This window comes from Lissotriton vulgaris, chromosome 6 (genome assembly GCF_964263255.1).
Source record: "Lissotriton vulgaris chromosome 6, aLisVul1.2, whole genome shotgun sequence".
NCBI lineage: Eukaryota > Metazoa > Chordata > Amphibia > Caudata > Salamandridae > Lissotriton > Lissotriton vulgaris.
The window spans coordinates 1,496,781,338-1,496,808,778 of NC_141694.1; the positions used below are offsets into that span (position 1 = coordinate 1,496,781,338).

The window sequence follows — 27,441 nt, forward strand, 5'->3', positions numbered from 1 at the left end:
GGATCATTTGCGGTTCACTGATACCAAAATTATGTATTTACGACAATGTTGAAAACACGGGTTCAAATCGTCACGGAACCTCACGTGTATTCCGGTTGTAAGTATGATGTCCATTACACATACTGGTGTGGTGGGGGTTCAAAGATGATGTGTATTATTTTTTGACTTACATTGCATTGGCCCCGTTTATGTATCATTACAGTTATCTCCCGACCTATTGGCAGGATTCATTCGAACAGTTTGTGAGTATAGTGCCTGCATCAGCTGTCATTTAGCATATTCGATGTAGTCAGACGTTATAGTCTAATAGCATGTTGGTTTTTGGTTTCTAGGCTGTGGGAAGATTTCTGCCCAGTTAAGCCTTGCAATCACCGGCTGGTGGTGCTTGGTAAGACTTTATAGATGTTTCGTTGGACGCTTTTTAGAGCACTTTTTTGTTTGATTGATTAGAAAATGTTAAGTTACACTAAGGCAGCATGTTTTTGATTGGTTCGGTCTGAATTTTTGAGCACTGTGGTGATGGATTTAGTACACGTTAAGTCACACTCTGGTAGCATGTCTCTGTTTGGTTTTCCTTTGGGTGATGAGACGATACCTGGTATGCAAGGTGCTTTTATATGCATTTATACTTATATTTATTTGTAGATATAATTGTGCAACTGGTCCTGAGGATGGTCCTATGGAATTAATTAACCGAAGAAGGACCGAAACGTCGACGCTTAACACCGTCTTGCTGATATTGATATCATTTTTTATGTCAAAGAAGAATGTATTATCATGAGAAATTCTCTCATACATGGTATTTTGTATGATCCGTGTGTCTAGCATGAGGTGTTGTATACTACGGAAAATTATCAACTGTTGTAGTATTTTTGTTGCCAAGCTTAAATTTTGATGATAAAATATTCTAATAAATTAAGTTGTTGGAAATAAAAAACAGTAAGAAACTGTATCTACCTTGCCTTGGATGAATGATTGATCACTTACAGTGACAGTACGAAATAATGAAGAAATGTATAAATTATTCCTTTGAGGACAAATGTTTATCTGCTATTTTAGCTGGCCCCTCACTTTTCCCTGGCACTCCCTTGCTAGCTACCACTACAGCGAGGGAAGAATGGGAACGTCCTAGCACTCTTAAAAAGAGACAGGTCAGAATCGCTCTACATGGAGCTTTATTGACCGAATACTATACAGCTGGAGCAGCCCCAGCAAGTCTGTTGGTGAGAATAGAGCCCGCATATTCCTGGACGATAGTGCGTTTAGACTCGATTGGAGTTTCATCGCCAACAAATGTACCAGGGGATGGCTCATTCTAATCATTAGTACCGCCAAAAGGTTGAGTGAGGAACTTTTAAAAAAAATCCTTGAACTCGAGGAAACTATACAGCGTGATACCACCCTGTTAGATACCAAAGAGCAATTGAAGATTATCCAAGACGATCTGACTGACTATAAAAACTATATGGTAACCCAGAAATCGAAAGGTCTAACCCGGAATTTAGAGAGATTCACACATGAGTGGGCGTTCCCATATGTGAAAGACGAATACTACCAGACACCACAAGAACAACAGACTTTCGGTGGACGATCAAGGGGGCGAGGTACAAGGCAACAAACTAGACGTACCCCAAACCACAGGACATTTGATAACACTTCCAGTGAGGAAGAAGAGGATATACCACAGGGTAATCGGGTTAGATTTAACCAACAGGGCCGGAGTGACGAGGATTTGGGTGCCTTATTGAGGTCTTTTTTCTCCCAGGGCCAAAGGAACAACCATCGAGGGGGAGGTCAGGCAGGAAGGGGCAGAGGCCGAGGCAACCAGCCCAACCAGTCCAATCAGCAACTCCCACAATGGCAAATCTTCTCGCCCAGAGTGACCCGCAGCAGAGGCAGGATGCAGAACTGAATGAAAGTATTGTAGAGAATCTTTCAGACCACACACTTACGAGGAATGAAGAGAGAGTCCTCTATAAAGGGCTTGGATTTATCCCCACCCCCACTCATGACTCCTTTAAATGTAGGATTGAGTTCCATGAAACCATGAGGAAGATCAAACTAAAAAGTTTTTTCAAAAATTAAAAATCTGAGGAGGCGGCATCTTTTGCTACAGACCTTAGAAAACCTTCTACTTTCTGCCCACCAGCCACTTCTATTGGGCCGGAGGTTGCAGTATTTGAATCTCTGGTGTTGCAAGACATAGAAAGAATTGAAACTACGCAGAAGAAGTTCAAATACAAGAATATGACCAAAGATGACTGGGAGGCCGTCAAGAGCCTACAAAATAATCAAGCATTGACGATTAAGTCAGCAGATAAGGGTGGGGCGATTGTCCTCCTGAACTCTGTAGACTAGGATGCTGAAGTGATGCGCTTACTGAACGTAAGGACTAATTATCAACCACTAAGTCGGGATCCCTTGGAAGACCTACTTAAAACTATACGTGAGATGGTGGGTAGAGCCAAGGAAAACAATTGGATTTCGGTGAAAGAAGCGGAGTTCTTGGTGAATGCCAATCCCAGAACCCCGTATTTTTATATACTTCCCAAGATCCATAAGCCCACATGTCCACCCCCTGGACGCCCGGCTGTTTCGGGGATTCAATCTGTTCTGGAGCCCCTCTTGCAGTATGCAGATTTTTTTCTGCGAGAATCAGTGGTTAATCAGAAATCATTTGTTAAAGATACCACTGATATTCTCAATATCTTGGAAGATATGCAATACAACCCCACCCATGAGTTCTTTGTCATGATTGACATTGAATCATTGTACACATGTATACCCCAGGATGTGGCGCTGGTGACAGCAGCCCGCGCCCTGGGTGATCAGGAATGGTTTTATGACACGACCCAGGCATTTGTACTGCAATGCATTGAACTGGCCCTCACAAGAAACTATTTCTGTTACAAGGACCAGCTCTATCTCCAGATCTCGGGGTCTTCGATGGGGGCCACTATGGCCCCCAGCCTGGCCTGTATCTATGTTGGGCAATTTGAGGAGCACGTCATCTACCCAGCGAGCAGTCCTTTCCAGAGCAACTTACGTCTCTGGAAGAGATATATAGATGACGTGCTCTGCATCTGGTCAGGCACGGAGGAGGATCTATTGAGTTTCTTGAAATGGCTCAATGATCAAGATGCAAATTTAAAGTTTACCTGGACCTATGACAGACATAAGGCAGTATACCTGGACCTCGATATTGAATACAAAAATGAGACTATTAACACCTGTGTACACCAGAAGCCTACGGATAGGAACTCTCTACTCTTATATGATTCATTTCACCCCGGGCACTGAGAGATAACCTGCCGGTAGGACAGTTTCTGAGGTACAGGCGGAACTGTTCTTCTACAAATACTTTTTTGGATCAATCACAAGAACTCACCAACAAACTGGTGAATCAGAATTATCCACAAAAAGTGGTGAAAAAAGAGCCGTCAATACACCACGCAGTGCCCTTCTGGAGAAAATTGTTAGGCATAGAAAGGACTGTGTTCCAGTTGTAATGACATATGATCCTATGGCAACCAAGATACGACAATCTATTCGAAAACATGGGTCCCTCCTATCTAACAATGAATTTTAAATGCCGCCTCCGAGATTTGCGTTCAAGAGAGCGTGTAATCTCAAGGACAAACTGGTACATACCTGTGAGCCTGTAGAGAGAACATCATCTGTGTCTACTGTTCCTAATGGTCATTACCCTTGTGGAACCTGCTCTGTCTGTCCTCTTCCTAAAAAGAGCACCAGCGTTATGCTAACATCTGGTAAAGAATGGTTCCTCAATCAATTTAGTAATTGCAACAAAACCCATGTGGTGTATAGACTAACGTGCCAATGTGGTCTACACTATATAGGGATCACGTCACGCAAAATCAAGGTCTGAGTGCAAGAGCATCTAAGCACTATAAGGGCAGGAAAATTGACGACTAAACTGGTGCAACACTGTTTTAATGAAAAGCATCCCTTTACCTGGACTGTCCTCGAAAAGGTGAAAGGGACCCCGCAAAACATTGAGAATATCCTGCTCTCCAAAGAAGCACGTTGGATTTATAGAGAGAAGACTGATCAAGTGGGGCTTAATGAAATTATTGAGTGGAACAGGATTAGACTCTGATGAGGGAGTCCCCCCGTTTTAGGTCTCGCGACCTATCAATGCGCACAAGCGCATTGAGCGGAGCGAGAATTCAAGTGCTCAAAATCCTCGTCAAACCAAGGGCTTCTTGGTGCGGTTTTCTTTAAGTTCACGTGAATCACGTGACCAAACAAGCAGGCGCATCAGCCCCCTCCCTCCTAATTGCATTTTTTCACGCCGCACAGCACATCAAAGGGCTTCTCCCAGCGTGTGCTGTGCGGCTTCTCCTCCCCTAATTATTCATGGCTGGCCACTGGCCGGCCGTACTTTCAGTTTCCCTGCCTCTCTTGTTGTCTAATTTTCACAGAAAGAATCACGTTTTTGAGTCGCCTAATAATTAGAAGCATTGTGTAAAGGATAGCATACTTGTCACTAAAGTGTCTCTTGTTTGTTGTATGTTCATGTTGAAAGCATTCGCCCGCTTCAGAGCACCGCGCTCAGTTTATTTATTTTACTTTAATTCGGTGCGTGTGCCCGATTTAGGGACACTGCTCTGTTTATATCTTTATTTGTACTTTAATTCAAAGCACGCCGCCCGCTTCAGGGACACCGCGCTCTGTTTATTTATTTATTTTTCTACTTTAATTCGGAGCGCAGCGCCCGCTTCAGGGAAATTGCGCTCTGTTTATTTTTTCATTTTTTTACTTTGGCTCATTGTTCTTGTTTGAAGGTAGAGACCGGATAAGAACCATTGCATTTGGTGAGGGGAGAGTTGAGGGGCGAGAAAGGGGTTAGTTAAGGACCGACTAGTTCCTATGTTATTAAAGTATAACCCCCATGCCAAGCCTCTTCCACATCTTTATTAGCCACTGACTTATCCGTGCAATAATAAGGCGCTATCTGGCCGGCAGGAGTGGGAAAGCTGAGGACTGTAAATGAATTCAGGTGTTTGGAACAGGCACAGCGAATACCTGTGTTACGTATAAAGCCAGAGCTCACATAGACAGTGTCTCTAGCGCAGGGAGGAGTGAGAACCGAAGCAGCTGCTGGGATCATTGTCTGAAGCTAACTTCTATGTGAGGAAGCAGGGCTAACGAAGGATAACGCAGCTGAGAGCTGGCTCTTGCAGCTGGACATCATCCACTCCCCCACAAGGCTGTCCGCGGCTTCAGTACTCTCCTTCCGCAACAAGATCTCGTCCCACCCACACTTTTAGCCCTCTTCTTCTGAGTCTTTTACTCAATTGAAACTTTCTTGCCAGACAATTGTTCTGCCTACCCAGCTACAGACCACAAGAACCCTGCCCTGGGGCAGTGGCTTCTCAGACCCCATTCCGACAAAGGGTCATCCGAGCGTGGACTGCCCCTTTCATTTGCACTAATATCACATGCTGAATGACTAACATGTACAAAAGCTCTTTTCATTACACACCGCAGGGCGAGTGAAGAGTTAAGGGCCCGGTGTTACGAATCTTTACTAAAACAAGAGGCCTGACCCCTGGTACATCAGGAGGGGCTGGTGTGAGAAGGTGTCACGTGTAACAGATGCTTGTTTGACACAGTGATCCCCCCCATGATGTTGGTTTTTGTTCACTCTGCTAAACGCTTCCTTTGTTCATTAACATGCATGGCTCTTCTCTCAGCGCGGCAGAGAATGCGTGTCGTGATCTGCACAGTTGCAGAGCGTCAGGAGTTGAGTTCAGCGCTTTCAAGGTGTGTAGGCATGTAGCAGTTGCCCCCTCCTCACTAGACTTGTGGCGTGCCTCTTGTGTGAGCCACTCCCGTCCTTTCCAGTCCATCCCTTAATATCAATGGGGGCTTTGTTGCAAATACAATATGTTCACTTTAATGAGGGATGACGCTTGCCAAGAAAGAGCACATCAGAAGAGTAGGCTCTTTTCGCCTATGGAAGCTGTGAGAGTTTGTGCAAATTCAACTACATACAGACTTTTACAGGTACGCAAATCTCTCCCTTCGGTTTATTATTTAAGAATGCATTAATCGCGCTGTGAAGTTCCTTCATCAGCGAGAGATCTGCCACCAGTTTACAAAATAAAGCATATTTCATATATGTTTGGTACAACAGTCAACTGCACATCCCAGGAAAATAATTCATTTGACATCTGAGTATCTCTCAGTGTGATAGGATTTCACAGTGCGAGAGATAATTGAAAATTAGGACTATTCCAAAGCCCAAAGTGTTTCTACCTGTAATGGCAGCAGAATTTGCAAAATGCATGGAAAGTCAAAGTAGATACTTTTCATTTTTGTACAAGCGCCCAGCTGACAGCTCGGGGATAATTAACAACATAGAAAAATTGCACAATGTGATATCTCAGCAGGCATTAAAACAAAACAAACAAGCATTTGCAATGCAATAGGTCTCGCATTCACGAGAGTTTGAGCTATTACAATTGCAAATAACAATGCCTTTTATTTTGGTTTTCATTTTAAAAACATAAAGGGCTTTGTCATTTACAAAACCAATAGCTCCAACTTTCCTACTGCGAGACCTATTGGCAACGCCAGTGCTTGTTTTCTTTGCTCTTTGATATCATTGAGTTTATGGTTAAGATTTTAACTCCCTACACATCAGTATGTTGTACCCAGTCCAAACTTGACACTGCAGCATGACGCACATGGTCTTAGAACATCTGCGTGGGACCATCGTTCATGACATATCAGTAACCTACTAGCACTATAATGAATTATAAACATCGATATATAAACAGGGAGCCTGATGTGTACAGACTATTTTTCTCGCTTGGGACACCTGGCCACCATGAGTATATTAAGCAGGCTCACATTGGATGGTGAGCTTCCCGAATATGTTCGTATTTTAGCCAGATTGGGATCTTAACAGTTTCATTCATGACTAGCCTAAGATGGCCTCTATATTCCCTGCACCGGATCATGTGATCCACTTGCTTTGCGGGGGAGTGTTTAACTAATTGACTCTAATCAAGTGAAGGCTGAAATGTATACACAAGACAATATGCTCACTACTAGTTACACGGGTGAGAATCGTGTATTTTGGCAGGCGCGCACTTGGAATCCAGTTATGGGTGTCTGGATTGGATTAGATTAGAGCCATAAATTACTAGCTTAAGATGGCCGCCACATTTGGGGCACCACATCACGTGACAGATACGCTGTAGCGTCTGCATGCCCCACGGAGGCATTTTAATATGGCAGAAGGACGCGGAGATCAGTGAACGAGATAAGGCGCTCGTCAGGAGACATAACGGTGAGGTTTAGAGTTACCGACGTGTGATTTGTGATGCACTCGAATGGTTGGTTGGCGATACGCTTGCTAGTATTTCCCTCGAGCTATGTGCAGATGCGTATACAGTGTTGTGTATTGTTGATGCGATACTTGGAGGGTGGTGCACTTTGCACTACGTTACAATAGTGGCTTCTCTGGAAACTATCGAAACCACTTTTGAATTCTTCCGGGTAAACTGTGTTTTTAGAATGGCCTGGCGCTCATTTAATACTCTGAGTGCATGTGGACTCTACACGAGAGAGAGAAGTGCAGCGTAGAAATGGTGAGCTTTACTTTGTGTTTGAAGTTGAAGATGGGAGGGTTCCCTGTGATAATGAAGATTGCACAAGATATTCAGATATCGCTGACATTATTGTTATGTGTTTTTATGCCCCTAGATTGATGTGCACAGTCTATGTGAGGTTGGAGACTCACGTTAGGAGTACTCTTTTAGCCCCTTAGATTCCCTGGCAGCTGGTATGAGCAAACAGGCTGCCTAAGGGTAGACAATTTTGACACAGTACTATACACATACATACAGCTCATAAGGGTGATACTGTATGTTTTTAACCACCTATATGTGCCTCTTTCTTTGACAGTTGACAAAGAACAAGTGTCCAATAGTGGAGTGGCAGCATATTGTGCGGCCCTGATGAATCTGCCAAAATTGCTGTGGCAGTGAAACATGTCGGCAATAGGTAATGGTGTGCATGAATAGCTACCAGCCTTTTTAGTTTAACAGCATACACCATGTTTTCTACGAATAAAGTTATGAAGAGAAGTGTTTGCTGTTTTTTATGCACTTTTTTGTCACTAGCAGACTTTCTCTGCTTCCACAGTTCCATACACTTTTTGGTTTGTTGTTTTGGACACATTCTCTCGTTTTCTTTGTGAACCGGATGACAACCGATGATGAGACAGGGGCCCTGTCTGGAGATTTCATACCAGTTACCCCGATGGTGGTGTTTCCGTGAGGTGTCATTCGGTTCTTTCACATTTTTTCTAAGTAGAACTTGGTCTAATCTGATGTGGTGGACACCTGGTACTGATTAAAGGTGTCAGACAGTTTTTGTTTTGTTCTGTGTAACTGTCAAAGAAGTGTTGGCCTATTGTTTTTTTCTTCAATTTTAAGGAACTTAGGACGGAGTGCAGTGAAACGTCCCCCTACCAGAACGAAAGTATATAGGGGAGGATAACAGTTATCAGTACTTACAGACTGTTCTGTTACAGAATTAACTGACACAATTCACGTTCTCTGGACAGGGTTTTTGAGTGGAGGGCAGCCCTGTCCGTATTTTCTCTCTAAGCTCCTATTTCTGCTAGACCAAATGGTATTCCCCCAATCTTGTTCAAACAAGAGCCGGAATACTGGGCTGTCGTTTTCAGACCAATGTTTGAAAAAAATCTGCAGTCCTCAACAATTCCACCATCCTGGAGGCGAGAAATCATCTCCCCAATCTTCAAAAAAGGAGATAGGAATGACCCAAGAAGCTATTGTCTCATAGCCCTACTCGATAACGAGGCCAAATACTATACAGGCCTCTTACTCCAGGAGCTAACATGTTGGGTGGAAGACACAACAGCAATTCCATATAATCAAACCGGTTTTTGCAAAAACATGGGGATAACCACTAACATACTAGCCCTATCTCTTTTGATTGATTCTGCACTTGCAGCAAAACAACCTCTATACCTGTGCTATATTGACTATAGCTCTGCCTTTGACCACGTCAATAGAAACCTGTTGTGGCAAAAATTAAAAAAGCTGAAAATCCCTCTGCTGCTGTTAAACCAATGAATTTGCCTGCATAGTGTACCTGGGTCCAGGTCAAACTAGGTGCAGGGGTTTTTTTATCCAGGAAGATCCCTACAAGCACAGGGGTAAAACAAGAATGCATGCTTGCAGTTGCACCAACATTATTTAATTTTTTCATGGCTGAACTGTCAATCTTGCGGAACAAAAGTAATTCCCATGCACCCAAGTTAGGGAGTACCCAGCTGTCCAATTTAATCTACGCGGACGATCTGGTGCTCATCAGTCTGACCTCGATAGGCCTACAGCAGCTGCTGGACATCACATCGCAATACTCTATAACAAACAAACTCAGAATCAACCAAGAAAAATCTAAAGTCATGTGTATCAGTACTCGCAAAACAAAAACAACGAACAATTGGTTCTTGGACTCAAGGAAGCTGGACGTTGTAAGCGAATATAGATACTTGGGGGTCATTTTAGACTCCAAGGACAGCTTCAAGTGACAATGCAAGGCCATAAAAAAAGAGAGGATTAATGACTGCGGTATCTCTAAGTCTCTAGGAAACCTAAAAAACAAGATCACTGGATCAAGCCTCCTCCAATAATAAAGGTGATTCAGATAAAACTGATTCCATCAATCACCTACGGAATCGAAGCGATGAGAGGAAGGGACGCTGAAACAGTGGATGGTACGGTAGCATTGCGCATGATCTTTGGCTTGCCGAGGTACACATCACCCGCGCAAATGAGGCTCGAATTTGGGCTTGCAAAGGAAGAGCTATTAAGGAGAACAAGGGTCCTCAGGGAATTCGATAAACAAACAAATTAAATTATAGACCACAATCCGTACTATAATCCAGTTTCCAGGCCCAGCCGGGCGAGGAATGTTTAATTTAGAATCAAAAGGAATTTGATTGACCTAGAGAGGGTCACATACAAACATTTAGATAGGGCACAATCCTGTACCTATCCCAAGAGTTGGAAAGACCATAGGGTAAGGAAAGTAGGTGAATCAAGAGGAGAGTTTTTTACAGGCAAAAAAAGTTTTGGAGCCAACTGTCACTTGCAAATTAATAATCAATTACAGCAAGTTTCGACATACAGTGTCTACAGAATAATATACAAATGGATTTCCTGCAACACTGTTTTAAGCGTCAACGTTTCGATCCCCTGGCTCCTAATGAACCGGGATCATCATCAGGACTGTATTAATCACTGCCTGTTTTCATTACGAATGCCTGCCAAGTCTGTGGGGTGGTCTTGGTCAGGCGCTGTTAGGCGTTGGGGGTACTACGAGGTGCCCAGATGTTGCCTTGTCTTAGACGGAATTGGCTTGAAAAACCATAGGTTCACGAGTGAGCCTTCCTTAGTAGTTGGGCTCGGAATTAGGAGTGCGTTGCTCCTTGGGTTATGGAGCCGCTTTAATGAAGCGGTCTCGGGTGCTTACTCCGCAGTGTGCTCGGTGATGGGTTGATGGTGGAGACACAGTGGTCTCTCTCCTCATCTCTGTCAGCGTGAATCCGCATTCGCTTCAGGGACACCGCGCTCTGTTTATTTATTTATTTTTCTACTTTAATTCGGAGCGCAGCGCCCGCTTCAGGGAAATTGCGCTGTGTTTATTTTTTCATTTTTTTACTTTGGCTCATTGTTCTTGTTTGAAGGTAGAGACCGGATAAGAACCATTGCATTTGGTGAGGGGAGAGTTGAGGGGCGAGAAAGGGGTTAGTTAAGGACCGACTAGTTCCTATGTTATTAAAGTATAACCCCCATGCCAAGCCTCTTCCACATCTTTATTAGCCACTGACTTATCCGTGCAATAATAAGGCGCTATCTGGCCGGCAGGAGTGGGAAAGCTGAGGACTGTAAATGAATTCAGGTGTTTGGAACAGGCACAGCGAATACCTGTGTTACGTATAAAGCCAGAGCTCACATAGACAGTGTCTCTAGCGCAGGGAGGAGTGAGAACCGAAGCAGCTGCTGGGATCATTGTCTGAAGCTAACTTCTATGTGAGGAAGCAGGGCTAACGAAGGATAACGCAGCTGAGAGCTGGCTCTTGCAGCTGGACATCATCCACTCCCCCACAAGGCTGTCCGCGGCTTCAGTACTCTCCTTCCGCAACAAGATCTCGTCCCACCCACACTTTTAGCCCTCTTCTTCTGAGTCTTTTACTCAATTGAAACTTTCTTGCCAGACAATTGTTCTGCCTACCCAGCTACAGACCACAAGAACCCTGCCCTGGGGCAGTGGCTTCTCAGACCCCATTCCGACAAAGGGTCATCCGAGCGTGGACTGCCCCTTTCATTTGCACTAATATCACATGCTGAATGACTAACATGTACAAAAGCTCTTTTCATTACACACCGCAGGGCGAGTGAAGAGTTAAGGGCCCGGTGTTACGAATCTTTACTAAAACAAGAGGCCTGACCCCTGGTACATCAGGAGGGGCTGGTGTGAGAAGGTGTCACGTGTAACAGATGCTTGTTTGACACAGTGATCCCCCCATGATGTTGGTTTTTGTTCACTCTGCTAAACGCTTCCTTTGTTCATTAACATGCATGGCTCTTCTCTCAGCGCGGCAGAGAATGCGTGTCGTGATCTGCACAGTTGCAGAGCGTCAGGAGTTGAGTTCAGCGCTTTCAAGGTGTGTAGGCATGTAGAAGTTGCCCCCTCCTCACTAGACTTGTGGCGTGCCTCTTGTGTGAGCCACTCCCGTCCTTTCCAGTCGATCCCTTAATATCAATGGGGGCTTTGTTGCAAATACAATATGTTCACTTTAATGAGGGATGACGCTTGCCAAGAAAGAGCACATCAGAAGAGTAGGCTCTTTTCGCCTATGGAAGCTGTGAGAGTTTGTGCAAATTCAACTACATACAGACTTTTACAGGTACGCAAATCTCTCCCTTCGGTTTATTATTTAAGAATGCATTAATCGCGCTGTGAAGTTCCTTCATCAGCGAGAGATCTGCCACCAGTTTACAAAATAAAGCATATTTCATATATGTTTGGTACAACAGTCAACTGCACATCCCAGGAAAATAATTCATTTGACATCTGAGTATCTCTCAGTGTGATAGGATTTCACAGTGCGAGAGATAATTGAAAATTAGGACTATTCCAAAGCCCAAAGTGTTTCTACCTGTAATGGCAGCAGAATTTGCAAAATGCATGGAAAGTCAAAGTAGATACTTTTCATTTTTGTACAAGCGCCCAGCTGACAGCTCGGGGATAATTAACAACATAGAAAAATTGCACAATGTGATATCTCAGCAGGCATTAAAACAAAACAAACAAGCATTTGCAATGCAATAGGTCTCGCATTCACGAGAGTTTGAGCTATTACAATTGCAAATAACAATGCCTTTTATTTTGGTTTTCATTTTAAAAACATAAAGGGCTTTGTCATTTACAAAACCAATAGCTCCAACTTTCCTACTGCGAGACCTATTGGCAACGCCAGTGCTTGTTTTCTTTGCTCTTTGATATCATTGAGTTTATGGTTAAGATTTTAACTCCCTACACATCAGTATGTTGTACCCAGTCCAAACTTGACACTGCAGCATGACGCACATGGTCTTAGAACATCTGCGTGGGACCATCGTTCATGACATATCAGTAACCTACTAGCACTATAATGAATTATAAACATCGATATATAAACAGGGAGCCTGATGTGTACAGACTATTTTTCTCGCTTGGGACACCTGGCCACCATGAGTATATTAAGCAGGCTCACATTGGATGGTGAGCTTCCCGAATATGTTCGTATTTTAGCCAGATTGGGATCTTAACAGTTTCATTCATGACTAGCCTAAGATGGCCTCTATATTCCCTGCACCGGATCATGTGATCCACTTGCTTTGCGGGGGAGTGTTTAACTAATTGACTCTAATCAAGTGAAGGCTGAAATGTATACACAAGACAATATGCTCACTACTAGTTACACGGGTGAGAATCGTGTATTTTGGCAGCGTGAATCCGCATTCACGCTGACAGAGATGAGGAGAGAGACCACTGTATCTCCACCATCAACCCATCACCGAGCACACTGCCGTGTAAGCACCCGAGACTGCTTCAATAAAGCGGCTCCATAACCCAAGGAGCAACGCACTCCTAATTCCGAGCCCAACTGCTAAGGAAGACTCACTCGTGAACCTACGGTTTTTCAAGCCAATTCCGTCTAAGACAAGGCAACTCCTGGGCACCTCGTAGTACCCCCAACGCCTAACAGCACCTGACCAAGACCACCCCACAGACTTGGCAGGCATTCGTAATGAAAACAGGCAGTGATTAATACAGTCCTGATGATGATCCCGGTTCATTAGGAGCCAGGGGATCGAAACGTTGACGCTTAAAACAGTGTTGCAGGAAATCCATTTGTATATTATTCTGTAGACACTGTATGTCGAAACTTGCTGTAATTGATTATTAATTTGCAAGCGACAGTTGGCTCCAAAACTTTTTTTGCCTGTAAAAAACTCTCCTCTTGATTCACCTACTTTCCTTACCCTATGGTCTTTCCAACTCTTGGGATAGGTACAGGATTGTGCCCTATCTAAATGTTTGGGTGTGACCCTCTCTAGGTCAATCAAATTCCTTTTGATTCTAAATTAAACATTCCTCGCCCGGCTGGGACTGGAAACTGGATTATAGTACTGATTGCGGTCTATACGTTTATTTGTTTGTTTATCGAATTCCCTGAGGACCCTTGTTCTCCTTAATAGCTGATTACCCATGGTCCAAAGGTATTTTTTGGGTTCCCTTGTTTACATGAAAAATGCAAAGGAAGAGCTGGCACGCAAAGGAGTACATTTAAAAAGCTTGTACAAAATAATCAGGGGAGAAGCAAAAACACTCAACTCTCTCCTGTGGAAGGAACTACAAACTAAAGAAAAACTGCCCTGCAAGGCTTCACCTGGAGGACGCAATCAAACAGTTGGGGCTGCGTCAATTATGGGATCTCCCAGGGCCCTTGGCGGGCTTCAAAAAAGCTGTAAATAACATTGTCAGAAAAGAATCTCTCTTGCAGGACAAAGCCTCATTGGCGGAGCGAGCACATGGCTGGCTAACTATACAATCTTACACCAAACTCAGGCCCCAAACATATCTTCAGACCAGCTTCAGCAAAAAGACAAAAGAGAAGTTTTTGACATATCGCTTAGGACAGTTGCCCTCTGCAAATCACTTGGCCCTTTGGCAGCGCCCCTCATTGCTAGCAAAGTGCTGCCTTTGTGGTAACGGCGAAGAAAACATCATACACCTCATCATCATCTGTAAGGACCTGCTACAAGAACGCCGGACCCTCTTGAGACCACTATTCAATAAAAAACGGATAAGGTCATGCAGGCAAGCAGTCCTGGCATGCTTCTCCGGCGATGAAGTCCAACTGAGCTGCAGATTGGTAAAATATCTTAATGCCCACCTTAATAAAGTATAAGAATAAACAGAAAAAGTCAAATTTGTCTGGTTGAAGAGCAGAAACAAGTACCACAATCCTCATGAAGAAGGCACTGCACTCGCATTAGTGGAAAAGTAGGAAGGACAGTGACGGAACCCAGCACCACCTTTGTACCCTTATAGCCAAAGTAATCGGATGGCAACAAGGGTCTAGTCGGTATCTTGGTGTTCATTTATCTTTACTTCTACAAACCCTAAAACTTTGAACAGCTAATGGTCAGAGCTCAAGAATCAAATAACTACGGCTTAGACGTGTCCCTGAAACTTTTGGTTCTTCAAGCAATCAATTGCTTGCGTTGCTACAAGGGCACTGTTGGGATTTCTTTCTTCTTTTTTCCTCCTATTGTATTTTCGCTTTCTTGAGCGGGACTAAGCAAGCACAAGTTTATGCAGAGGATCAACTCTTGTGGCCCAGGCACATTAAGGACTGCAATAATTAACTGAATTCGAATGGGAATGCAAGTTAGCCCAACCATGCAAAGTTTTTAATGGCATAACAGAATTGAGCCAGTTCTTAGGCCAATCTTACACTCTGCCCGTATTTTAATAGTTTTAGCTTCAGTACTTTTTAATAGCAGCTCTTGCTCATAGCTCCCCATAGTATCATTGTAATTTGTTAAGGCTGTTCCGAAACATGAAACTGTTTTTATTGATGATGGTTTGTAATGGTTTTAATTAACTTTACAATAAAGTATTACCTTACCACTGGCAACATTGCGTCCACACAAGGTTAAGGCCCACCTGTATTTTCCCATTAGACAATTAATTTATGAATCCAAAGGCAGCAACTTACATTTCTCACGATACATTGATCACCAGAAATCTTTTATTACCTACAATGAACTGTATAAAAGAAGGCCACAGACCAATTGTAAATTGAGACAGTCCTTAGACCCTGTGCCTGTAACTGTTCTCCCAGCCGCCATGCTTAATTAAACAAACTGTTCCTGTTTTGCCAAACCCTTCTAGGCTGTTGTTTTTTTTCAAGGTATTTCATGTTCAAGTAACAACAGATCAACAATTTGCCTCCGTTTGCATTACTTTTGGTGACTCTACACCGGCGCAATATGTGCAGAGTCACCAAAGGCGATAGTTTTTGATGCAGTGCCCAATTTACTAACCTTTGTAGACAGGGCCTCTGTGCCTGTTACTCTGTGGTCTGAAGATCCCTGATGGTCCAAGACTGCTTAGAAGATTCAATCTTATTAACAGATTAATAAAAAAAGCAAAATGTAAAATTTTAAAACAGTAGATTTTCAAACTGAAAGCTAAAAATGTAATTGGTATGCTTATCTTGATTACTGGGAGCAGCATAGTTGAGTGGTGTCCACAATAGAAGCAGCACTGGTGTCCGAAGCCGAAAAGAGACCATGCAATAGGAGCGAAAAAGACCAGGTGGTATGATAGAATTTACCATATCGCTTCATCCTTTTGGAAGTAAAACTACTTTTTGAAAAGCTCCAACCTTCTTAATAAAATTTAAATTTTCTGATTGTTTTGTTTGTGAATTAAATACATATTTCATAATGTACTTCTTTGATGTGTACTTTTGTCTGTATGTGTGTTTATTGTTTTAATCGTGGACATTTTGCGAGCGCTCAGCCGGGAGCTGCACGCATCTCCCGCTAGGGGCACCATTGCGAGGAAAGTGAGCCCGTCTGGCGGTGTGACGTCATACACCCAGGCTGGACACAAACTACGCCTCTCGCGGAAGTTCGTAGAGGGCTCTACGAAATCTTTACTGTTGCAGGGTTGTTTGCCAGCCACACAGGGCCACCATGTCCAGCACCGGGCTGCGAGCGGAGCTGGAGGAATACCTAAAGGCGCTCAACGTCGAGGCCGTCTGCCTGGAACACCCCGAGGTACGTGCTCCGACCCAGGCGCTCTTGACGTGTCGGGAATCCCTCACAGGTTCCTCGAAACTTATGCACAGACGTTCGTATTAGACACGTGTCCCCGAGTAATGTGCCTGGGTCTTCACGGCACTTACAGCCTGTCGCCTTCCTCGGAGTAAGGAGCACTGCCACGTGTCTCCGGCGCACGTCTATGCTTGCTTTCTCTTTTGAAGGCGCTGAATGGTTTGCCTCCTAGCAGTGCTTTAAATGGGGGGAAAATATTGTAGGTGCTCATTTAAATATGGCTAGGGGCGGGGCTTAGGGCAAGACCTGCCGATACTTATTGACTTCGATACTACTTGCAGCACATACCACAACACGAGACATTTCTTTCAATAAACAAAGCAGGGTTGTTTACTCATTACGCACAACGAAAGCCAAACACGGTGATATTTTAAGGTTTCATTGTGTTGTAATTCATGCAACATCAATACTGTTATTTACTGTTGCTTGGCACAATTCTATATATTCTCGAGTGCCACAAAGAAAAATGCAGACATGCACATACAAAGCATTCCACCCATTTCATGTAATATAACTTCTAACATAGCGTCTCTACTCTCCCTGCCCCCCCCCCCCACCCGTTTCTCTCGTTTTTGTCGTATGCAACATCAATACTGTTAATTGCTGTTGCTTGGCACAATTCTATATATTCTCGAGTGCCACAAAGAACAAGCATTTACAATGCAATAGGTCTCGCAGCATTTACGTTTGAGTTATTGGCATTGTGTATGACAATGCCAATAGTTATAACTTTTGCAAATGTGACACCTATAGCATTTGTAATGCAATATGAGTTGTATTTATGTGACTTAGATGTATTGATATTACAAATAACAATGGCTTTTAATTTTTTTTAATAGTTAATACTTAAATAAAAGTTATTGTAATTGAGTCGGTGGAAGGGTTAAGTAGGTCGTGTCCCCGAGTGATGGGGTGGTGTCCCCGAGTGACGAGTGGTGCCCCTGAGTGATGTGGTGGTGACCCCGAGTGATGTGGTGGTGTCCCCGAGGGATGTGGTGGTGTCCCCGAGTGACGAGTGGTGCCCCTGAGTGATGTGGTGGTGACCCCGAGTGATGTGGTGGTGTCCCCGAGGGATGTGGTAGTGTCCCCGAGTGAAGTGGTGGTAGCCCCTCATTTCCACTATCTATTCGGCATGCCACTGACACCTGTCCCTTGTAACAACTGCATCAAATCGACTGCCAGATTCGACACAATATCAGGCATGGGGAAGGCCAAAAGACTCAGCAGCAAAGCTGCATGCCACCGTTACAGCTGGAGGACTCTGCCTACCCTGCCTTGAATTGCACCAAATGACAATACACCTTCCCGAGTTTGTGGACTACTTCCAACCTTCTTTCAAAACCCCTAATTAGCTGATTCTGCAAAAAAAATATTTGGGAAACTTCAGACATTTCCACACAATAAAAGAAGAGCACAAAGGCTCTGCTCGTAACAACCCTATCTTTCAGGCACATTGAAGGTTTGGAAGTCGGGCCACAAACTTTTAAATTAGATGAAATTCTTCCACTCTTTGTCCTAAACAGATATCACTTTAGATTAGAAGGGAGATCTTTGGTTCTGGAAGGGTTTTTTGGATCTGGACCACCTAATACATAGTGGGCAATTTGTCGCTTTTACGGATCTCCAACACAAATTCCATATGGAGTCGCAATTTCTTCAATATCAACACTAGAAATGTATTCTTCTTCTTCAGAGGCTACATGGCAACCCTCAAACACCTGGTGATTCCACACAGCACAGGTATCTGACCAGGTAGGGAACACATATTAAGCTAATCTCAGGTCTCTATGAAACACTCATTGATCACATGCTCAAAACCCACCTCAAGTTTCCTGTAAAAACGATGGAAGCTCCATCTTTCTGACTCTCTAGAGGAAACCGATTGGATGAGTGGCAGCTAGCAGGGAAACGGGTGAGGGGGGAAATTATTATTTCAGTGCTCAGACGGGGATATGGAGCCTGTGCATGTTCCCCACGCAGGCAATAATGTAACGTCCAATTAAAGACTTATACATAAACTGAACAATCAGAAGGAAGATATGGGATTTTACAAACTTCTCACCTAATCCGCACCACAGCATCTACCATCCTGTGCAGACTCTGTTTGACAATTTGAGTATCCACTCTAAAGCCAAGCATGGTCTTTCCAGAGACCAGCTGCATCAGATGACCACGGTTAAAGTGGGATGCTTTACTGCTTCAGTTCCCTTCTTCTCATGTCTATCCATGTGTTATTCAATTGCTTGGATTCAACTGTTTTCCGTTCCTTAGACCCTGACCAAACATGGTTTGTTGTTCTTTTCAGTGGTATCAGACAGCCAAGACAAACTATGCCTTATAGAGATCTGTACCCTTAGATGGATGAGGTTCAATCCACTGAGTGGAATATCAGTATTGTGTAGTGCCACTTTTTGAATGCTCTTGCTCACATGCTACTGTGTGGTCAAAATGAATGCAATTTATTGTTATGCTGTGACCTACTATTGTTTATCGTAAAATCTAATACATATAATTATTACAAAAGTAGGCATTTTTCTGTTCATCTTTTGGTTCCATAATGTACATTATTGGCTTGGACAATGGCAACAAAAGGTAGAAATGGGGCGGATTCAAATCTTAAATACTGAACTACAGACTACAATGAGAATACGTGGTGAAATGAGAAGCCAACAGTCAGAAAAACAAAAACCAGTTTCAGAGAAAACGTGTTTTTCAAGTTAGCAGAGCGGCTGGGAAACCCTGCATTAGCTGATCAAAGAGACATAACTTCCAACCATGGGCCATGCTTTGCTGTAGAAAAGCAGCCGCTGCAAGAGAGAATGTCACAGGAAAGCTTGTAAAAATGGCTGTGTTTAGAGTGGTCTTCTGACATGCAGGTTCCCGAGGGCTGTCTTACGATCTGGGTGCTTTTCCTTCAAGGTCATATCCTGAAACGGTTTCCACCCAAGTAGTTGTGTACCCTCTTCTGAGTTGGGTACAGCATAAAACGTTTGAGTGAAAATTTCAGTTATAAAAGGAATGCAAATTCTTTTCTTAAAAGAGAAATAGCATTACAAAACAAAGCACTGGATAAGCAACTAGCATGACTTGTACTGTGTGAAGATTCTTATGGAGGGTTAAGTAGGAACAGTTGCCTTCCGTGCAAGTGCAGCTAGCAGGACTGTTAACCTATGGCACAAAGCCCCTCAACGGAGATGGGAAAACCTGCTTCTCCTTTGGACAGATCTGCGATGGCTGGGTATGCCGTAAGGAACGACTTCCATATTATCAAAGCCGTAATGTAAAGTCAATTACACCTTGATAACCATCCATGAAATACTTTACTCCTGTATTGTTAGCAAGAGAGGCCACACTGCCTATAGACAGACTCTCAAAGAGAGTACTCCACTCAAGCCAAAATTACATTATCCAGCAGCTGGTTTTCTCACGTTTTAGTGGAAACAAATAATGCAACTATTAGGGATCACAAGTCTATACTAAAGGAAAAAAGTATTGTTCAAAAACGATCTCTAAATAAACTTGGCCAATAATAGTCAAGAAAACACTTTATAAAACCCAGGCACAATTTCTGCATGGTCTGATAAAATTACAAAAATAAGATGAGATGCATTGTGGAGTGATCCTGCAGACACTTTGCAGCATTACGTTCCCTCCCGCAACATTCTTTACCCAACACCCATACTGATCCATCAAAAAAATACAAGATATCAACTCGCTCTATTTTCAACTACAAAAAGAAAAGAAATCAAAGAATATTAACATATGTTGCAATTGGAGGTTATCAACAAGACATGGACTTGTGACCTGTGCTCTATTCATTTTTTTCATGGGTCCTTTCATATGGAAGCGTGCACTTCAGACTACAGGGAAGTTACAACATTTGAACGGATGAGGAAACCGGAATAACATTCAAGGATGCACTGGCACTGCGTACTCTGGCTTAGTTATACAACTCTAAACTGAATCTGCTATAAATTGACCGCAAGAGTTATTTTAACTCTAGTAATAACCCGATACAAAGACTGACACTGCTCAATATATAGAGAATAAAAGATAACCAGTGAACACAACAACAAAGTTCAAGGAAATTATTCGAAAAACAAACACTAAAAGCAGAGACACATCAAAGATACAAACAAATACAACTATTTCTAGTCTTGGCAAGTAAGCACAATTCGAAACTGCGTAACCTGTTCAAACTGTTCGGGGGAAAAACAAACTGGTTTTTCATCTGCAGTTCTAGGGCGATCCTCACTTTCTCCTCTTCAAAATCTACCTTCATCTGCTGGCCTCAGTTATCCATTTCGTCAGTTCCACCTTTTATACCTATGCGGTAGACACACGTTCTCCGTATAATGGAATTAAGTTCAATCTGAACACTGACCTCTTACCTTGCTGTATGGAGGCCATTTATTCCTGGCCCAATAGTGAAAAACGAAATCCTCCACTTTTGCACATTTCTCAAGTTCTTTCTGACCTAGGCCTGGTGCACTTCCATCTGTGAAGCCTTCAGTCTTGATATCATACTTGACTCCTTGGGTAAATCATTTAGTCAGCTCTGGTTTCGCCAACCTCAGACACCTCTCCTTTCACAACAAATCTGTTTAAATCAATATTCTTTCAAATTCTCCAGACTAGACAATTGTCTCAACATGCATTCTGTCTCTTCCTCGTCCCCAATCTCCACTGTCCAAACGTCAGTCTTCCTTCCTCTGAAACGCCACAAATGTAACCAGGTCTCACTTAGCAAGGCAAAGAAATTACATTCCAACTCCTCTGCATCGTTTACTGTGCTTTATACCTAAATAGTTATCCTTTCCTTGTCATAAAATTCACCCGCCTACGAAAAACTTGCGGTCCAAGGTCCCAAAGCTGGCCTTCCTTCCATTCTACAATAAAACCAATACTCGCAACAGCTCAGCTCAAAATAAAAGTGACACACCACGCGCACTGATTCAACAGGACTAATACAAGAAACTCAAATTCCGCATTTGAATAGAGAGGACATTTTTTCACACCCTGATCCTAAAGTATTGCACCAACGTACCATAGCTTTTTGATTTGTCTGAGTTGTAGGGGAAACCACAAACAAGATTCTTTGATAGCCACAAATCTACAGTGCAGCCTTCTGGCCCTTAAAATGTATCGTAGACTGAAAATAACCACCATTAACTCACTTGGTTTCTCCCATACCCATCATGTGCCTTTACTGACTTCACGCCAGAGATGTCTACTAACACATGTAATGCCTATTTTCCTTTCACCCTGCAGTGCACAATAAGGCAAGTAATTTTCCCTTCTGCTGGCCTGCAGTAAATCGCCCCTTCCTTTGTTACATCCTGGTAATCTCAAAAACAGCTTACTGTGTAGCAGAGCCCAGTTCTCTTGTAAATATGAGGTACCTTACAACCCACTTTTTAATAATTATTTTTCATATTATCTCCCACTTCCTTTGTGCCCATGCTCAACTGTATTCATCTCATTTTGCTTACTAACTAAAATGACCCATTATTTGTTCTTCATTGGTGGTTCCTTAAATCTAACACATGCATGTCCATTTAAGATTTCTATCACTACTTCCACACTGAAACAGTTTGCAAACAACAGCTTCCATTTCATTCTCCTCTTCCTCAGCCTTCAATTGCAAACAACAAAGATGTTTGAGCATCCTCCTCCCCAACAATGCTTCAGTATTAACAACGTACTTTGTCCTCTAAAAGCCATTTTCTACAGTTTTAGGATACATCTCAAATAACTCTCTGTTCAAAGTACAAATGAGGATCGCCCAGGAAGGTGTGAACCTTTCAGCACAAGTTAAACACTATGCATGTCAGCAAGACAATCTGCTGAGCTGTAGGTTGTCAAATAGCAATCTCATCTCCAGAATAACCTGTTGGACCAGCAAAAGTCAAAGGGACAGAATAGGACATCTGGTGCATTTCTTAGAACACATTGTAATGCTACCCAAGTGCTGCTGGCACCCTGAAGTAACCTCATATCTATCGGCTAAACCTACACTGCTGCGTTTAGCAAAATGAAAATTTTGATTGTTGACAATAGAATGTCTGGTCAAAAAGAAAGCAACAGATGATCTGACCAACGCAACTTTGTGAAGTACAACATACTTCTTTAATGCTTTCACCATTCTTCAGCTTTCAAGTGTACATCAACAGACACCAATCTCATCTCCAGGCCCACCAACTCTTGGAGTGGTTTACCACAGACCAGTCCTTCAATCCATTGTGCATATATAAACTGGATCCGTCTGGATACTATCGTTCACATTCACCATTCACTCAGCACAAACTGGTGGTGATCCCTCGCCCCAGAAAATCCGTGTCAGACATTACACACTACCTTCAGAATACACCATTTGTGTAGAACATAGCAAGGAACTTGTGAGGCGTCAGCATGTCAACACACGCACACAGATAGTATGATACTGCAAATTATTGCCCACTAGCAAACAAAACGCACCGTGCTTCCTATCATCCATTCTCCTTGTCCCTGAAATGATGAGGATTAATGTAGCCACGTGCTGAAGAAATATTTATTAACTACAATATGTAACATCTGGGGGAGAGCTGAAACTCCAGCCTAGACCATCTATCACCGTTACCATTCCAAATCATGTTCTAGTAATGAAGACGAATTAACAATAACACACTAGCAAAAAAGGCAACACGTTGTCTACTACTAAGCCCACATCTCTACAAATCCATGGCAAGATACTACAGGCCCCAAAATACTGCAGGCCAAAAGAGACGGGTTAGGAATTAGACAAGCCCATAAAACAACAGTGCATTTAAAGCATTCGATCGTCCAGGTCTGTAATTCAAGGTCCACGTGGAAGCCTTCGATGTATGACGGTTTCAAAATGTTTCTTCTTCCGTCAATAATGTCAGTGTATGTTTATTCAAAGCAAGCTATAGTGGGTATTCATCACATATGTGACATTTCGACAAGTGTCTCAATTATACTTAATTGATTCCTCACCTCAAGGATTTTTACTAAAACCTTTAATCACAGCAGAGGTGATGTGTGAATGAACTGCAGTCGTAAATCAACTTCACATGTTCTAGTAATACGACAATGCACAAGAGTCAAGGGCACCCACCGTTAAGAAGCACTGTGTGCGTCACATGAACTTTTAGCACACACACAAGCAGGTGTGAATGTCCCCAAGGAAAGCCAAGTAAGCACTCTGTTGCAGAACACATGCAAAAAAGTGGGTCCGGTCATTAAAATATAGCGACTTTGCTTCATGTGAAGAGCGCCGCACTCAGTAAGACGAAACTGAACGTCGATTAATGTTGCTCTTTAAACCGTAGTCACAAAAGAAGCTTTCACTCTTCCCAGTCCCCTTCAACAGGCTGCGTTCAGCACCAACGAGAGCGCACTTACTAATAAGGGACTTTGTTACCATTCAATAAACTTTGCAATTATACGAAACTTGTGAGAGCCTCTTATGGTAATTGTAGATACCGAGGAAAACACAAAGAATGGTGCATACAATTTACCAATGGTTGTAAAATGAAACCACCTCTGAAAATACGCAATTATGCGTCTTACTTACAATGTTTTTTCGAATGAATTAGATTCATGGTGCCCTCTACGCTTCCCAGCTGAGTGGTCGCTCCCCTGTGGCTCCGGTATCGTTGTGCAGCGCATTGTGCCGGAAACTGACTGAATTCCATTGCCTGCTGTGTGCTTTAAATGCCGCCTTGTTTATTTGCTTTGTGATATTGCCAGCGCTACTTTTATTTGCTTTGTGATATTGCCAGCGCTACTTTTATTTGCTTCGTGATATTGCCAGCGCTACTTTCCTGCTGTGTTTGCGTTCTCCCCCAAGCGATCTTGCCGTGCTGACCCCTCCGCCTCCATTTTGTTGTTGTTGTCCTCCTACGTAGCCCGCCCCGCCTACCAGCTGAGCCGCCCTCGCCCCTCCCCACCCTCAATATATGACAGCTGCTCCCGCGCGCAGCGTTTACGCGCAGCGTTCGCGCCCAATCCGCGCCGAAGGTGCGCCAAAGGTAAGCCCGTCTACGCCCGTCCGCGCCTGTACCGCGCCCAGCGCCATACCCCCTGGCCCTCACATTGCCCAGCCCTCCCGCATTACCTACGATGCCCCCACCCTCCTAGCCCTTAACCCCGGCCGCTCCCCCAACTGCGTCCAAGCCGCTCCTGGACACACCCATGGACCTTTCTCATGCTACTCCTGCAAATTCATCGGCACCGTCAACAACTCCGCTACGATCACCCCACAGACTCCCGACCCCAACAACCTACAATGCATCTTGCTCAACACCCGTTCGGTCCACAGGCACGCCATTGACCTATGGAATCTACTAGACACCATCTCTCCGGACGTCGCCTTCCTAACAGAAACATGGATGAACGCCTCTTCCGCCCCAGACATCACCATCGCCATCCCAGAAGACTATAAGATCATACGCAAAGACCGTACCGGACACACAGGAGGAGGAATCGCCATCGTCCACAAAAAATCCATCCACATCTCAACCAGCTCTGACGTCAATCTCGCCAACTCTGAACACCTTCACTTCCAGATTCACACCGACCCCAAAACCACACTCAGAGGCACCCTCCTTTACAGACCTCCAGGACCCCGCGCACAATTTAGTGAAGACCTCACGGATTTCATCACTCCACACGCCCTCCCCTCCAAAGATTACATCCTTCTGGGAGACCTCAATTTTCACCTTGAAAAGAACAACGACCGCAACACCGCTACCCTTCTGGACAACCTCTCCAACCTCGGACTTAAACAACTGGTCACTTCCCCCACTCACATCGCAGGTCACACACTCGACCCTATCTTCACCTCCAGCAACCATGTCTCCTTTAGCCACACTACGGCTCTCCTCTGGACTGACCACAGCTGCGTCCATTTTACCTACAACAAGCCCAAACCCAACAACCACCCCCAACCTACTCTGCAAAGAAACTGGAACAAAATCACCATCGACCAGATCTCCTCATCGCTTCTTCAAAAGCCCCCCGCCCACTCCTCAAACCCCGACCAAGCCGCCACCAACCTCACCCTATGGTTATCCAACAGCGCCGACATGCTAGCACCCCTGAAAAAACGACAAATCAAACTTGGCAGCAAGAAAGCCTCCTGGTTCAACGATGATCTTAAGAAATCCAAGAAAATTTGCCGCTCCCTGGAGAAAGCCTGGAAAAAAGACCCAACCACCAGCACCAAGGAAGCCTTCAAAAACGCCACTCGCACACACCACCAACTGATCCGAAAAGCCAAGCAAACCTCCTTCAAGGACCGACTAGATAGCAACGCCCACAACAGCAAGGAACTTTTCAACATCGTCAAGGAATTCACCAACCCCTCGGCCAACTCCAACGACATCACCCCCTCTCAAGCCCTCTGCGACTCCCTAGCCTCATTCTTCCACAACAAAATTGCAGACATCCACAACAGCTTCGACAACCAACCCGGAGACCATTCCACCCAACCATCCGCTGGACCTTCACCACCCTCGAACACCCTTAATGACTGGAACCCAATCTCTACTGAGGACACTATCCGCCTGATGAACTCCATCCACTCAGGATCCCCCACAGACCCATGCCCTCACCACATCTTCAACAAAGCAGACTCCATCATAGCACCGCACCTCAGAAACGTCATCAACTGCTCCCTCAACTCCGCCACCTTCCCGGAAAGCTGGAAACACGCAGAACTCAGCGCCCTTCTGAAAAAGCCCACAGCGGACCCCACCGAACTCAAAAACTACCGTCCCATCTCGCTCCTTCCATTCCCGGCCAAAGTAATTGAGAAAGCCGTCAACAACCAGCTCGCCGCCTTCCTCGAAGCCAACAACTCCCTCGACTCCTCACAGTCCGGCTTCCGAGCCAAACACAGCACTGAAACCGCCCTCATCGCAGCAACAGATGACATTCGAACCCTACTGGACAACGGAGACACAGTCGCCCTCATCCTCCTCGACCTCTCCGCAGCCTTCGACACAGTCTGCCACAACACCCTTCTACAGCGCCTCAGAAACATCGGAATCCAAGGAAAAGCACTAGAATGGATCACCTCGTTCCTCACCGGAAGAACCCAGCGAGTCCGCCTTCCACCATTCAAGTCAGAGGCCACTGAAGTCATCTGCGGCGTCCCACAAGGATCTTCACTCAGCCCCACCCTTTTCAACGTATACATGAGCCCCCTCGCAACCATCGCACGCCAACACAACCTCAACATCTCCTACGCGGACGACACTCAACTGATCCTATCACTCACCAATGACCCTCACACCGCCAAAACTAACCTACACGAAGGAATGAAAGAAGTTGCCGAATGGATGAAACATAGCCGTCTGAAACTGAACTCTGACAAAACAGAAGTCCTTATCTTAGGTACCTCCCCCTCTGCATGGGACGATTCTTGGTGGCCAGAAGCCCTTGGGAAAGCACCCATCCCGACAGACCACGCACGGAACCTGGACGTCATCCTGGATTCCTCACTCTCTATGTACAAACAAGTCAACGCCGTCTCTTCATCCTGCTTCAACATTCTTTGCATGCTCAAAAAAACATTTCGTTGGATCCCCACCGAAACTAGGAAAACGGTCACCCACGCCCTGGTCACGAGCCGACTGGACTACGGAAACACCCTCTACGCCGGCACTACCGCTAAACTCCAGAAAAAACTCCAACGAATCCAAAACGCCTCAGCCAGGCTCATATTAGACATCCCGCGTAAAGAACATATCTCTGGTCACCTGAAAAACCTCCACTGGCTACCCGTCAACAAGAGGATCACCTTCCGTCTCCTAACCCACGCACACAAAGCACTCTACGAAATCGGACCAGAATGCCTCAACACACGACTGTCCTTCTACTCCCCCTCCCGCCAGCTACGATCATCCAACCAAGCCCTTGCCACCGTACCCCGCATCAACAAATCCACCATGGGAGGTAGATC

General features: G+C 44.3%; 1 protein-coding gene across 1 annotated transcript in view; it reads left to right on the plus strand.

The window, feature by feature from the left end:
- The first annotated feature begins 16,219 nt into the window (after window positions 1–16,219).
- LOC147709059 (prolyl-tRNA synthetase associated domain-containing protein 1-like) overlaps window positions 16,220–27,441 on the plus strand; it is a 39,863-nt gene continuing 28,641 nt past the window's right edge. Inside the window, exon 1 of the mRNA XM_086927665.1 lies at window positions 16,220–16,415. Coding sequence (XP_086783791.1) covers window positions 16,332–16,415 — 84 coding nt within the window. The 5' untranslated portion in view covers window positions 16,220–16,331. The remainder of the gene's footprint in view (window positions 16,416–27,441) is intronic.